The 13,074-nt window shown below is 43.2% G+C and overlaps 1 protein-coding gene and 1 long non-coding RNA gene across 7 annotated transcripts in view; one reads left to right on the plus strand and one right to left on the minus strand.

The window, feature by feature from the left end:
* LOC133390059 (beta-1,3-galactosyltransferase 2-like) overlaps positions 1-5,015 on the plus strand; it is a 33,437-nt gene extending 28,422 nt beyond the window's left edge. For all 5 annotated transcript variants that reach the window (XM_061637916.1, XM_061637917.1, XM_061637919.1 and 2 more), the window contains exon 2: positions 2,810-5,015. In XM_061637916.1, the coding sequence (XP_061493900.1) occupies positions 2,879-3,988 (1,110 nt within the window). In that variant the 5' untranslated portion in view covers positions 2,810-2,878 and the 3' untranslated portion in view covers positions 3,989-5,015. The remainder of the gene's footprint in view (positions 1-2,809) is intronic.
* Positions 1-12,677, minus strand: part of LOC133390060 (uncharacterized) — a 33,316-nt gene extending 20,639 nt beyond the window's left edge. Inside the window, exon 1 of one of the 2 annotated variants that reach the window (XR_009764294.1) lies at positions 12,632-12,677. This is a non-coding gene — a long non-coding RNA (uncharacterized LOC133390060). Of the gene's footprint in view, positions 1-3,442; positions 3,509-12,631 lie in introns of those variants that run through there. The other variant, XR_009764295.1, reaches the window with a different exon arrangement.
* Between the last annotated feature and the right edge of the window lie 397 nt (positions 12,678-13,074).

Genomic DNA, 13,074 nt, shown 5'->3' on the forward strand with positions numbered 1-13,074 from the left:
GTTGCCATTCTCCGAGCTTCCCTCGGAGTAGGCACCCGGAGGAGGGCCTTTGATCTTTTTTTTTTTTTTTTTTTTTCAATAATTTTTATTCAGATTTTCATAAAACATACAAGACGAAATCATAAAACATTCAAAGACAAAAAACAAAATCAAAAATAGTTAAACAAAAAAAAAAAAGAAAAAAAAAAACAAAAATAAAAAATAAAGAGTAAAATATTGACTTCCCATTTGTCAAAGATCAAATCAGTTATAAGTCTATAATATATAACAATCCTGTCTCTTAAGTCATATTATAAAATCACTTTCCTCCAGTAGTTATCTTACTTAATCATCAAATCTCATAAACATTACTTTATTCTTTCCACAAAAAGTCAAAGAGAGGTTTCAATTCTTTAAGAAATATATCTATCAATTTTTTTTTTCCAGATAAGCATATCAATTAATCCATCTCATTACTAATTATGATAATCTTATTGTCATAACCATAGTCAAAATAAACATTTCAATTAATCCATCACATCAGAATCTGTTAGGTTCAGTAATTTCAGTAGCCATTGTTCTATTATCCCTATTAGTTCCATTTTCCATCTTCCATCTTCAGTAGTCTTGTTAAGTCCAGTAATTTCAGTATCCAATCTTCCATTATCAGTATTCCATAATAATCTTGCTGTCAAAGCCATAGTCATATAGTAAGAGTCTGATGGGAATTACCTCTATCCCAAATATTTTCTTGCCATCCATTCTGAATAGGTTGCTGAAATACTGCTGTAAAATCATATCTCTGTTCTTTTTTTCAAAATACACTGGGTCATCTCTTGAAAGTTTTTCCATTGTCACATGGCTGCAGTTAATTCCATAGATTTTCTCTATATTGGGCTCCATCACATCATTCCAGTCCAGAAGATTATCCATGCCATTGATAACTTTATCTCTAGAATCTTCATTAATTTCTTCAGAGATAACATTGAGTTCCAAACAATAGATTTTATTTCTAAAGTCCATAGACTCCAAATCTTGTTCCTGTTCCACGTTTGTTCCAATCTCTGGGATCTCCTCTCTCACAGGGACCCCTGTTCCAGTCTCCAGGGTCTTCTCTCTCACAGGGACCCCTGTTCCAGTCTCCAGGGTCTCCTCTCTCACAAGGACCCCTATGTCTTTAATCTCCTGTGTCTCCAAACAATAGATTTTGTTTCTAAAGTCCATAGACTCCAAATCTTTTTCCTGTTCCACGTTTGTTCCAATCTCCGGGGTCTCCTCTCTCACAGGGACCCCTTCCAGGGTCACCTCTCTCACAGGGACCCCTATATCTTTAATCTCCTGCTTCATTTTACTCAATTCAATTTTCAGCTCCTTACAACCCTGTCGCAGGTTTTGTTTCGTTATCTCAATCTCATCCATTATTTTCTGAAACATAGTTATTTCCAGATTCTCAGCCACTTTCTTAATTGCCATTTTAAAAGAAAAATATAGGAAAACCACTTCTTATTTCAGCAACAATTGGGTTAATACTCCAAACTTGGTGACATCACAGTATAAACAGAGCAGACAGCCTTATCTCTCCATGCTTAAGTAAACAAAATGCAGTTCCCAGGATCGAAACAATTAATGGCGGTCGTCAGGAAACAGATTCGTCAAAATAAAATAGACCAACAAGAGAGTAGTCTCAGACAATATAATATTCTTCAAAATAAAAAATCTGGAATAGAAATCCCTCTTCTGTGTATATCTTTAGAATGCAAATCCAGGACAGCTTTTTGCAACAAAAACAGAGATAAGCTATTAATTAGTGAGTAGCAGAGAGAAGTTATGGCTCCCCAGTGAGATGTCAAAAACCGATCAATCTGGCAAATCTCTTTTAAACAGCAACAATTTAAGTCAAGTAAAAGAAAAATATAGAAAGAAGGGTGCTTGCCTGTTAGTGCGTTCTCTCTTAGAAGATAAGATGAACGTTCGCTTTATCAGATAGAGCTTGTTGTTGAAAATCCGTCCCACCTTCGTCGGCTGGACCTCGTCCCATAAATTAATGAGATCTGGTCGTCCCAACAAAAATAGGCTTTGAGGTTAATCTCTTCGTTTCTCCCTACCCGGGAGAAGTTTAATCAGTCAAAAAAAAAAAAAATCTGACTGATATATCTGAATAAGCTTCTTTTGAGGCAGGAGCCCGTCTCAAAAGCAGGCACAGGCTAAGTCACCCTTCCCGGAAGTCGAGGAGGGCCTTTGATCTTGAACATAGTGTATGGGTGGGTTTGTATCAGGAGAGGCATTCCATCAGGTATTGTGGTCCCAAGCCGTGTAAGGCTTTATAGGTCCATACCAGCACCTTGAATCGAGCTCGGAAACATAAAGGCAGCCAGTGCAAGCGGGCCAGAATCAGTTTTATATGTTCGGACCGTCTGGTCCCTGTTACCAATCTGGCCGCTGCATTTTGCACAAGCTTCAGTTTCTGAACCGTCTTCAAAGGCAACCCCACGTAGAGTGCATTGCAGTAATCTAATTTAGAGGTTACCAGAGCATAGACAACTGAAGCCAGGTTATCCCTGTCCAGATAGGGACGTAGTTGGGCCACCAACCGAAGTTGGTAGAAGGCACTCCGTGCCACTGAGGCTACCTGAGCCTCAAGTGACAGAGATGATTCTAGGAGAACCCCCAAGCTACAAACCTGCTCCTTCAGGTGGAGTGCAACCCCATCCAGGACAGGTTGGACATCCACCATCCGAGTCTCTGTGTGCCCTGTCTTACCCTAAAGGCTCTTCACCACCCCAAAAGGAGAGCAGAATGTCCTCCCTTTAACTTGGCTTCTCTTTTGTAGGTTGTCTTTGGAAACGGGACAGAGTAGGCCAGATCTCTCTCACACAAACTCTGAAAGCATTAAAATCCCATGAAGATGATCTTCAGGACTCAGCTGCAGGATTTGCCTACTGTGGCGCTCTTCATCCTCTGTTCTACTCTTCTTTTCCTGCTGGTTGCTAGGACTGAAAGGGAGTTACCTGAGATGATTTCCTTGCCCATTAAGCTCCAGGGCAGCCCAGATTATGCAAGGGATCTTGAGAGTGTCACAGGCTTTGAATGGGAAACTGAACTTGACAGGACAAAGGAGGCAAAGCCGTTTGGTCTGCAGTCCCTAGAGCCTCCAGCGGCTACACGGCATCCCTTGGAGATTATCTATCCCAATGATTATAGATTCCGCCTCAATGAGCCAAATAAATGTATGGAGAGGAAGCCTTTCTTGGTCTTGTTGGTGATTACTGAGCCCCAACATGTTTCCAGAAGGAAAGCCATCCGGCAGACCTGGGGCCATGAGAGGTCAGTGCCTGGGGTCTCCATCCTATGCCTCTTTCTGACCGGTGTCCACCCACGGTTTGGGTCCCCACTCCAGCACCTTTTGGAAGAGGAGAGTTCCATCTATAGAGACATTATTCAGCAGGATTTCTTGGATACTTACAACAACCTTACCTTGAAGACTCTGATGGGCATGGAGTGGATAAGCAAATTCTGTCCCAATGCCACCTACGTGATGAAGGTAGATAGTGATATCTTTCTCAATGTGGACTACATGGTGTCAAAGCTACTGCAGCCCCACCTACCCCCCAAGAAGGACTACATGACAGGGTACATCTACAGGAACACAAAGCCACTGCGTAACAAGGCCTACAAGTGGTATGTGCCACAGGAGGTGTATCCCAATGACACCTACCCAGCCTACTGTGGAGGCCCTGGGTATGTGCTCTCTGCGGATCTGGCCAAGAAGATCTACCAGGTGGCAAAAAACATCAAGGTCATCAACATGGAAGATTCCTTCATGGGAATCTGTCTGCATGAACTCGGAATTAGTGTGACAGACAGCCCCTGGGGTCTCTTCAACATGTACAAAATCAGCTATGAGAAGTGCCAGTTCTCTAAGCTAGTGGTTGTGCATCATTATGGGCCGGATGAGTTGCTGCAGATTTGGCCTGACTTTCAGGATCAGAACAAAACTTGTGACAAATAAAACTGAGGGAGATGAGCTGATATGTAGTGTCTTGCAGAGAAGCTGGTATTGATGACTGACAACATGCAGGCATTGGGCATGTATGCTGGAAAACAGGAAGGTTCTGTGGTTATCACAATGTTGCATGATTTCTCAGGTGATCCTCCCATATTTTTGCCCTCAAAAGTAAGTTTCTTCCACATTATCTGCACATTATACACTAGTTTGCTACCATTCACACTGCTATCCTTCCCATAAAATCTCTGCAACTGCCCTTAGCAACTTGTTTGGCATGCTCTGACCTGGTTTGTAATCCTTGTAGATCTCAGTACAAATGTGCCAAACTAACAACATCAGCATTTTGAGACCACCACCGCCTCTTCTCCTACCAGAACATAGCAAACCTCTTGCCATGCAGGTGTGGCACTGGGGCAGTGCAAAGAGTTCATCCATTCCAATATATGCAAATACAGCCTGAAAAATGGAAACTGCCTTCAAGTTGATCCTGACTTATGGCGACCTTATGACTAGGGTTTTCATGGTAATTGGTATTCAGAGGGGGTTTACCATTGCCTCTGTCTGAGGCTGAGAGGCAGTGACGGGCCCAAGGTCACCCAGTGAGCTTCATGACTATGTCAGGATTGGAACCCTGGTCTCCCAGGTCGTAGTCTAACACCTTAACCACTACACCACACTGGCTCTCATACAGCCTGGTCATCTTTAAAGTTATTTTAAAAAGATTACTAAAAGGATGAAGATGCAAGATGCAGTCCCAATGGCAAGCCTTTGCTTCTTTGGGTTATTACCAGCCATTGCAAAGGGCTTTGTTACCATCTTCTTTTCTTTTTGAAGGATGAGAGAAGGCTGAAATGGAGGAACCATGAAAAAGCTTTCAAAAAAAAGTCACCACAGTATCACAATCCAAGTCCCAAATGTTGACACGCTCCACTTCTATGAAAATCTGGTCCATTGGAACTTACCCATTTCTGTCTTTTCACAATGACCAAATCCAGGATATTTTAAGCATTACAATCTCTTTAACAGTCCAAAGGGGGATTCATGGAAGCTATGCAAGCAGAAAGCAACTGTGATACTCAAGTGCACAGACCAGGTTTAGCCTCCACCTGAATGGTTTCCCCAAGTGTAGCTGTTACTTCCTTTCATATATAACTGAATGTTTGCCATTCATTCATATGGGAAAATGGAGGCAGTGCTGTGGTGAGGGCAAAACCTGCCATCAACCCCTGAGGGTGGGTGGTTCAGTGTTGGCTGATAAAGTGATTTCCTTATGCACAAAGTGCCCAGAAATGCATGACACTTCTTGCTATCCTTCCACAACATCCCATCCTCCTGACCTTTCATAATGAAGGACATTTTGCAAGTAGAATATTTAAAAATCAATTCTCTGCTTTCCATCCCACTCAAAGACAGTTAAAAGCAATCTCAGGGGCAGCGCTGGGGAAAGCCTCCTTCTGCTGGAGACTACGGAAAGCCATTGCTGGCCAGTGTAGACCAGGAATCAGGAACCTGGTGTCCTCCAGATGCTGTAGCAATACAGCTTCCATCACTCCTGACTATTTGCCATGCTGGCTTATGCAGAAGGGCCCACAAACATCTGAAGGGCCACAGGTTCCCAGTCTTTGGTGTAAACAATACTGGGCTACTTGGTCCAACAGCAGTTTTGGAGGGTCATATGGACAATCCTACCAAACAATGGAACCATGACTTGAAAATGCAGGTGAAGAAGGGAGAGGAGATGCTATGCAGAGAGTTCTAAGAGACAAGGGACAATACACCTGCCTGGGGCAAAACTCATATCCTGGGGATATGAGGAGCAAGAAGCAAGTTTAGCTCTCACCCCAATGTGTTATTTGGCATAGACTTCTTTATTTTCTCCCACTGGCTGTCATTTATTAATGGAAGGAGGGGGAAAGTGTTGCAAATGGGGGAAATGTTGCACTGGATGGAAAGCCTCCCTCCCTTCCATGGGGTAGACCAGCCTCCACTACCAGCATAGCACTGCAGGCAGGGATGCGAGATGTACTGCAACCTTGCAATGCATGTTTGCCAACTGACCAGAAAAAACAAACAACTGGTATGACTTTTTGTTTTTTTGCAGTTGGTGTAAATCAGTGGGACAAGGCTGGGATTTCTCCCATCAGCCATTTTTTGCTTTGTTTTGTTCTTAAATGTACACATACCTGAGGTGCATGGGCAATTACTATGCTGGACTCTGCTCACACCTGCCAAAACCCCTGGGCTCTGCCCCCTCCCCAGATCCCTCTACTGTGGACTCCTTGCTGTGCCCTGGTATCAGAACTTTTGATTTCAAGGATTGGCAACCTGATCCCAAGGGGAGAAAGCCATCCTTCAGATCCCCTGGTCCTTTAGCAGCACTTTGAATGGAGTCCAGCCAGAAACAGACTAGAAGCCAGTGTCGCAGGCTCCCTCCATGTGGTCCATGTTAACAACCTGGCCACTGCATTCTGGACCAACTGTAGTTTCCAAACACTCCGTAAAGGCAGTCCTTTGAAAAGTTCATTGTAGCAATCAGATGTGCTGTAATTAAGGCGTGTATTATCAACATGGTCAGAGCTAAATGTATTAAAGGAGGGCAAAGCAACAGTTGGCAATGCAGCCTTCTTTAAAGGAGTCTTTAGAAAAAAGTACACACACACAGTCAGTCCTTCCAAAAGCCAAATGCCCTTAATTTATTTTTAATGTTAAAGATTAACAGGGCCATGGGGCCATGGTGGGCATGGAGGGCAGTGTCTGAGGGCACTGTGTTGCCATGTTAGGGGCCCCAGGACTAGATGGTTGATGATTTAGTGGATGCCTTTTTCACTCTTATAGTTTTGGCAGAAGACTTTCATGTCTGTGTAAGAAAATCTGTTGTTTAATCCCTACTGAATTTGTATAATCTCTGGTCTCTCTTTAAATATTATTTAAATATTATTTTATTAAATTGATTTGTATACCTTGTTTTTTAGTTTTGTTTTTGTATTTATTATAAGCTGCTTTTAAGGCCATTGTGGGAGAAACGTGGCACATAAAATAAAGCTGTGGTGGTGATGATAAAAATGGAGAAGCATTTTGCTAGCTCTAAAGCCATCTGTCAGATTTCTTTTACACTCTTAGGTCACATAAAGTCAGATTCCAGCTGAGAAAATGTTCTAGGTTACAAATATAATGAAATCATAGAACTCCAATAACATTTGCATTAGGATAGCCCCTGCTGCCATTGTGCCTTCACAGGAAGGCCTCCTCCTCCTCCTTCTTCATCATCATCTTCATTATTTGACTTTTCATCCACCCCCCCCCCCAACGGACCCCAGGGAAGCTCCAGGGATGGAGACAGACGCACTTCACTGGGGAGGGCATTCCACAAACAGGGAGTTGCCAATGAAAATTTGTCATGGGTCAGCACCAACCAGGCAACAATTAGTGGCAGCACCCCAACAACGCCTCATCTGCCGATTGTAGGGTCCAGGATGGTACTTGGGTCCCAAGCCATTTAGGGCTTTATATGCCAGTACTAACACCTTGAATTGGGCCTACTAACTTGCTGCCAGCCAGTGGAGCACTTTCAGGAACGGTGACACATGGTTCCAATGGGCTGCCCCACTTACCAGCCTAGCAGCAGCATTCTACATTAGCTGCAGCCTCCAGACTGTCTTCAAGGGCAGGCCCACATAAAGCACGTTACATTAGTCCAGACGGGAAGTCACCAGAGCATGGACAGCTGAAGCCAGGCTATCCTGGTACAGGAACGGCCATAGCTGGCAAATCAACCTCAGCTGAACATAAAAACTAGTCTATTTAGGGCCTAAGCTTCTTTTTTTGGGGGGGGGGAGCAGACTTGTAACATGGACCCCCTCACAGTCATACCATGATGCCATCCCATATGTGCAATCTCATGAATCATGGGAGAAATCTTTCTATTTTAATTCTGAAATTAATTTTCTTCATTTCTGAAATTACACCATTGTCCACTCTAGGGCTTTTCTTCAATACCCCAAAACATTATCTTCCTTTTTGATATTTTTGTTTATTGCAATGTACAGTCTGAAGGAGAGTCCTACAAAACGTGCTGATTATTTTGTAGCTTTTTGGTTGATCCTAATAAATGCATTTTCCTGTTGATATTTTGATTTTACATTCTAATGCACCAATGCAGTGGCAAAAGTTTTATAAACAAAATGCACGGGTACAGGATGGGAAATACCCGGCTTAGCAGTAGTGCGTGTGAGAAGGACCTTGGAATTGTAGTGGATCGCAAGTTGAACATGACCCAGCAGTGTGATGCTGCGGCAAAAAAGGCAAACATGGTTTTGGGCTGCATAAACAGAGCTATAGTTTCCAGGTCGAGGGAAGTAATAGTCCCACTATATTCTGCATTAGTCAGGCCTCATCTGGAATACTGCGTTCAGTTCTGGGCGCCTCATTTTAAGAAAGATACAGACAAGTTAGAGCAGGTTCAGAAGAGGGCGACAAGGATGATAGCCGGTATGGAGAACAAGTCTTATGAGGAAAGGTTGAAGGAACTTGGCATGTTCAGTCTGGTGAAGAGAAGGCTGAGGGGTGACATGATTGCACTCTTTAAGTACCTGAAGGGCTGTCACATAGAGGAGGGTACAGATTTGCTCTCTGCTGCCCAAGAGGGTAGGACTAGGTCTAATGGTTTTCAGTTGCAGGAGCGTAGATTCAGATTGGACATTAGAAGGAACTTCTTGACAGTAAGGGCAGTTCGGCAATGGAACCGACTGCCTAGGGAGGTGGTGGGATCCCCTTCGCTGGATGTCTTCAAGCAGAGGCTGGACAGCTATCTGCGGGAGATGCTCTAGCTGTGGATTTCCTGCTGTGAGCAGGGGGTTGGACTCGATGGCCTACAAGGCCCCTTCCAACTCTATGATTCAATAAACAGACCAATTCACTTTAGCACTTTGGTTTTCTGGCCTACTTTACTGCAAAAGTTCACACTCAATAGACAACATAACTAGGTGGCATAACTGTTCTTGCCCCATAATAGAATGCCTGCAGTTTTGATGAGTGGAAGCTTTGCTGAAACTTCTTTCAGCTTCTACTAGTTGTTGACATAGTACAAAAAATCCATAGGACTGCACACATTGCGGATTTTTGCTAAAGATACTTAAAGATTTTTTTCAAATGCAACATCAGGAGGAAAATTCTCAGAAAGCTCAGAAGCTTCTATGATCTGTATTTATAGCAGGACATAGCATATGGTGTGTAGTTGAGTGTGAATTAGACATTTAACATATTTTGGGCCTGTATATCAGCAGCACTGCCTCCCATTGTCCCTGGGATCAACTTCCCTGATTACTAAGACTATAAGAAGCATCTGTTTTATCAGCCCAATGGCCCATCTGGTCCAGCATCCTGTTCTCCTTGTGGCCAACCAGCAAAGCCTGAGTACAACCCCCCCGACCGGTTTCCAGCAACAGGAATTCTAAAGCATACTGCCTCCAACAGTGGAGGTACAACATATCCATCAGGGTTAGAAGCCACTGATAGTCTTATCCTCCATGAATTTGTCTAATCCTCTTCTAAAGCCATCCAGGTTGGGTGGCCATCACTGCCACTTGTAGAAGTAAATTCCATTGTTTAACCATGCACTGAGTAAAGAAGTACTTCCTTTTGTCTGTCCTGAATCTTCCAACATTCCGCTTCTTTGAATGTCCATGAGTTCTAATGTTATGAGGAAGAAAAGATTTTCTTTATCCACTTTCTCCACACCATGCATAAGCCTATAGACCTCCATCATGCCTCCTCTTCCTCGCCTCTTCTCTAAACTAAACCCTGCCCCCATGTAACCTTTCCTCTTAGGGGAGTTGCTCCATCCCTTTGATCATTTTGGTTGCCTCTTTCTGAACCTTTTCTAACTCCACAATATCTTTTTTGAGGTGAGGTGACCAGAACTGTCCAAATGCATTCACACCATAGTTTATATAACGCCATAATCAACAGATTTATTTTCCTTTCCTTTCCTAATGATCCCTCGCATGAGATTCACCTTTTTCACAGTTGCTGCACACTGGGTTGACATCTTCATCAAGCTATCCACTATGACCCCAAGGTCTCGTTCCTGGTCAGACACCTGGTCAGATTATGATGGTGCAGCCTTTGCTGCATAATGCCTGTGCACAAGGAACTCTGGGGCTGATAAATTCTTGACAGAGCATGTCACATAAGGAAGCACAAATTTCTCTGTGTCTCAAGCTGCATGTCCTTGTTTAACTGCACAAACACACTGTCTGTTCTGTAGAACACCACACCACACAAGATCTGGATAACAGGCACAGATACAGAAAGATCATCAAGCATGACCTACAATTTAGCCTCTTTTTCCCCTCCCATGGTAATGGGTTTGCAGCCTGGGCTGGGGGATACTGGTTCTCAAGGCTTTGGTAAAGTGTACTCTTCCACTCCCCTCAAATGGTTGGGCCCCGAGTCTCACATACAGCCAAACCAACTCCCATAGACTCTAAACCAATCCCAGCCTGACATACCAGCTGGTCAGTTAGTTGAGGCACACACACTTCCCAACCAGTCACAAGTGACAAACAGTGTCTCTAACCAGACGTAGCAGACAAATGGGTGGCCTCATTTCTCCAGGGTCTTTGGTCCATCAGTAGATACAAGAAAATCAGTAATGCCATGGTTGTCAATACAAAGCACTATCAAGGCAAGTTTCGGTCTGGGGTGTTAGAACAGATTAAACCAGAACTATCACTAGAAGCTAAAATGATGAAACTGAGGTTATCATACTTTGGACACATAATGAGAAGACCTGATTCACTACAAAAGACAATAATGCTGGGAAAAATGGAAGGGAGTAGAAAAAGAGGAAGGCCAAACAAGAGACGGATTGATTCCATAAAGGAAGCCACAGACCTGAAGTTACAAGATCTGAACAGGGCGGTTCATGACAGATGCTCTTGGAGGTCGCTGATTCATAGGGTCGCCATAAGTCGTAGTCGACTTGGAGGCACATAACAACAACAACCTCTTCAAAGTACTGTTAAGCCCCTTTTTTCAAAATTAAAATAATAATTATACATTCTTGCTCTTATCACTAATGGGAGTTAATTATCTTGCATATGCCCATAGTAAATTTTCAGATACTTTCAGACCCTCAGCAATTTTCAAGTGGTCTGTGTAGAAGAACAGTTTGGGAACCCCTGGTATAAGACTATATGTCCCTATGCTGCTCTCACCCCTCATTTAGGTGCCTGGGATGCATGCATGTGGACATACCTCCTTACAATTATGGAAAGTGATTCTTAATAATAAGTCTCCAGACACAAAGTTACACAGATGTTTATCAGTAGTTTAGTGGAAAATTCAGGAGTGCAGAGTTCCTTCATGCCCCCACATACACCCTTTTTTGCTCCTGGATTCAGAATGAGATCTTTGTTAATGCATTCTCTCACAACAACAAACATCTCTAGGAGCCAATCAGCATGTAAGTGGAGAGCGTTAGCAACTGAGAAGAGTCTTCTCAGTGGCTGACTGACCTCCTTTCACTTTGATTGGCTCCAATCAGCAGGAAAGGCAAGGAAGCATATTAGAAGACCTTTCTCAGTGACTAGCACACTCCCTTTTCATGCTGATCGTAGGATGCTTGGAGACATAGGGACCCTGCCCCCCCAAAAGCAGAGGGACTAAGATCCCCTGGGTGACTACCCTCCTGGTGTTTATGGACATGAACATAAAATATTTTGTGATGTGCAAGTTCAATATGACATTATTAAGTGTGTTTAGGATCACACTGATGGCATTCCCAAATATGTACTTTCACACAGACTTTGGTTTTCTATAACACAATGTTTTTCCAAGCCTCCACACTTGGGGGGACACTACTTGTACACCCCTTCCATAAGCACATCAAAGTTGGATACACACCTGAACCAAGACCCAGACAACAGGGCACTCAAAACAAAAAGGTAATTACAGTGACTGAGTAGATCTTGTACAGTGGTTATACTGACTGGGCAGCCACTGTCCTTCATATTTTACAAAATACTTTTTCCTATACAAAGATTAAATTTCTGTGTATGAAAAAGTAATATATGAAGTGGTCTCAATAGTGAGAAAAGTAAACAAGTGAATGGTGATCCAAATGTTTTTCATTCTCACGTTATGAAGCTAGCTGCCAGATGATGTATCACATTCCCTACGCATGCAGAGTAGACTGAAAAAACAGCACCCAAGCCACCATTCAATACGTGCACATGTTCTTTCTAACATCTAAAAGTGATGTGTGACACGGTCCTCAAATACCTTATAAGATGCTTCAAACATGGTCTCTTGTTCTACCAGCATGCCCAGTAAATTACTTTTAGAGAGGTTCACAATTATGATTTCCTATTTATTTAATCTAAAAATATTTAAAATACATAAAAACAGCCAGGGGAAGATATTGGAGAAATATAAAATAAATACAAATAAAAAGGGGGGGGAGGTGAAGAGACCTTAAATGTGTAATAAAAACATCATCATCATCAACAGCAATAACAAAAAGCAAACCAGGAATATCACTGGTTGATTTTAAAAGTATTTGGCTGACACTTAATGTTAAACAATACAATAGTCACTGCCAGGAGTAAGCCAGCACAGTGTCCACCTAGGGCAGGCGGGACTCACCCTCCTCCTCTGTGTTCTTCAGCCGCCTCTGCCCTCTGTCCTCATGCAATGGTCGCGCCCCACCAGACTGCCAGCTCCAGCGGGCAACATAGGCTGCTCTCACCACCGTTTGCCTTTCCCAGGCCTGGAGAAAAAATGAGGCTGCTTTGCCGCCAAAGAAGGGAAGGAGCCGTGTGTGCGCACGTGCACCTCTCAGCAACTACGCTGCCAGCACGTCTGCCTATCTGTCCTTATGCAAAGGCATTGCAATGAGGTTTTCTAGACACTGCCTCAGGTCAACCAAACTGAAACACAACCCTGGCTTCACTGATTGGCTGCAATCCTGAATGGGCAGGGTTAAAGCTACAAAGTGCTATACAGTACAGTACAGATTTGTTTTAAAAAAAGATTTAACAGTCGGGGGGCGGCTGACATTTTTATGTATATCTCAAGAACTGGACCAC

This window comes from Rhineura floridana, chromosome 8, assembly GCF_030035675.1.
Source record: "Rhineura floridana isolate rRhiFlo1 chromosome 8, rRhiFlo1.hap2, whole genome shotgun sequence".
Lineage (NCBI taxonomy): Eukaryota > Metazoa > Chordata > Lepidosauria > Squamata > Rhineuridae > Rhineura > Rhineura floridana.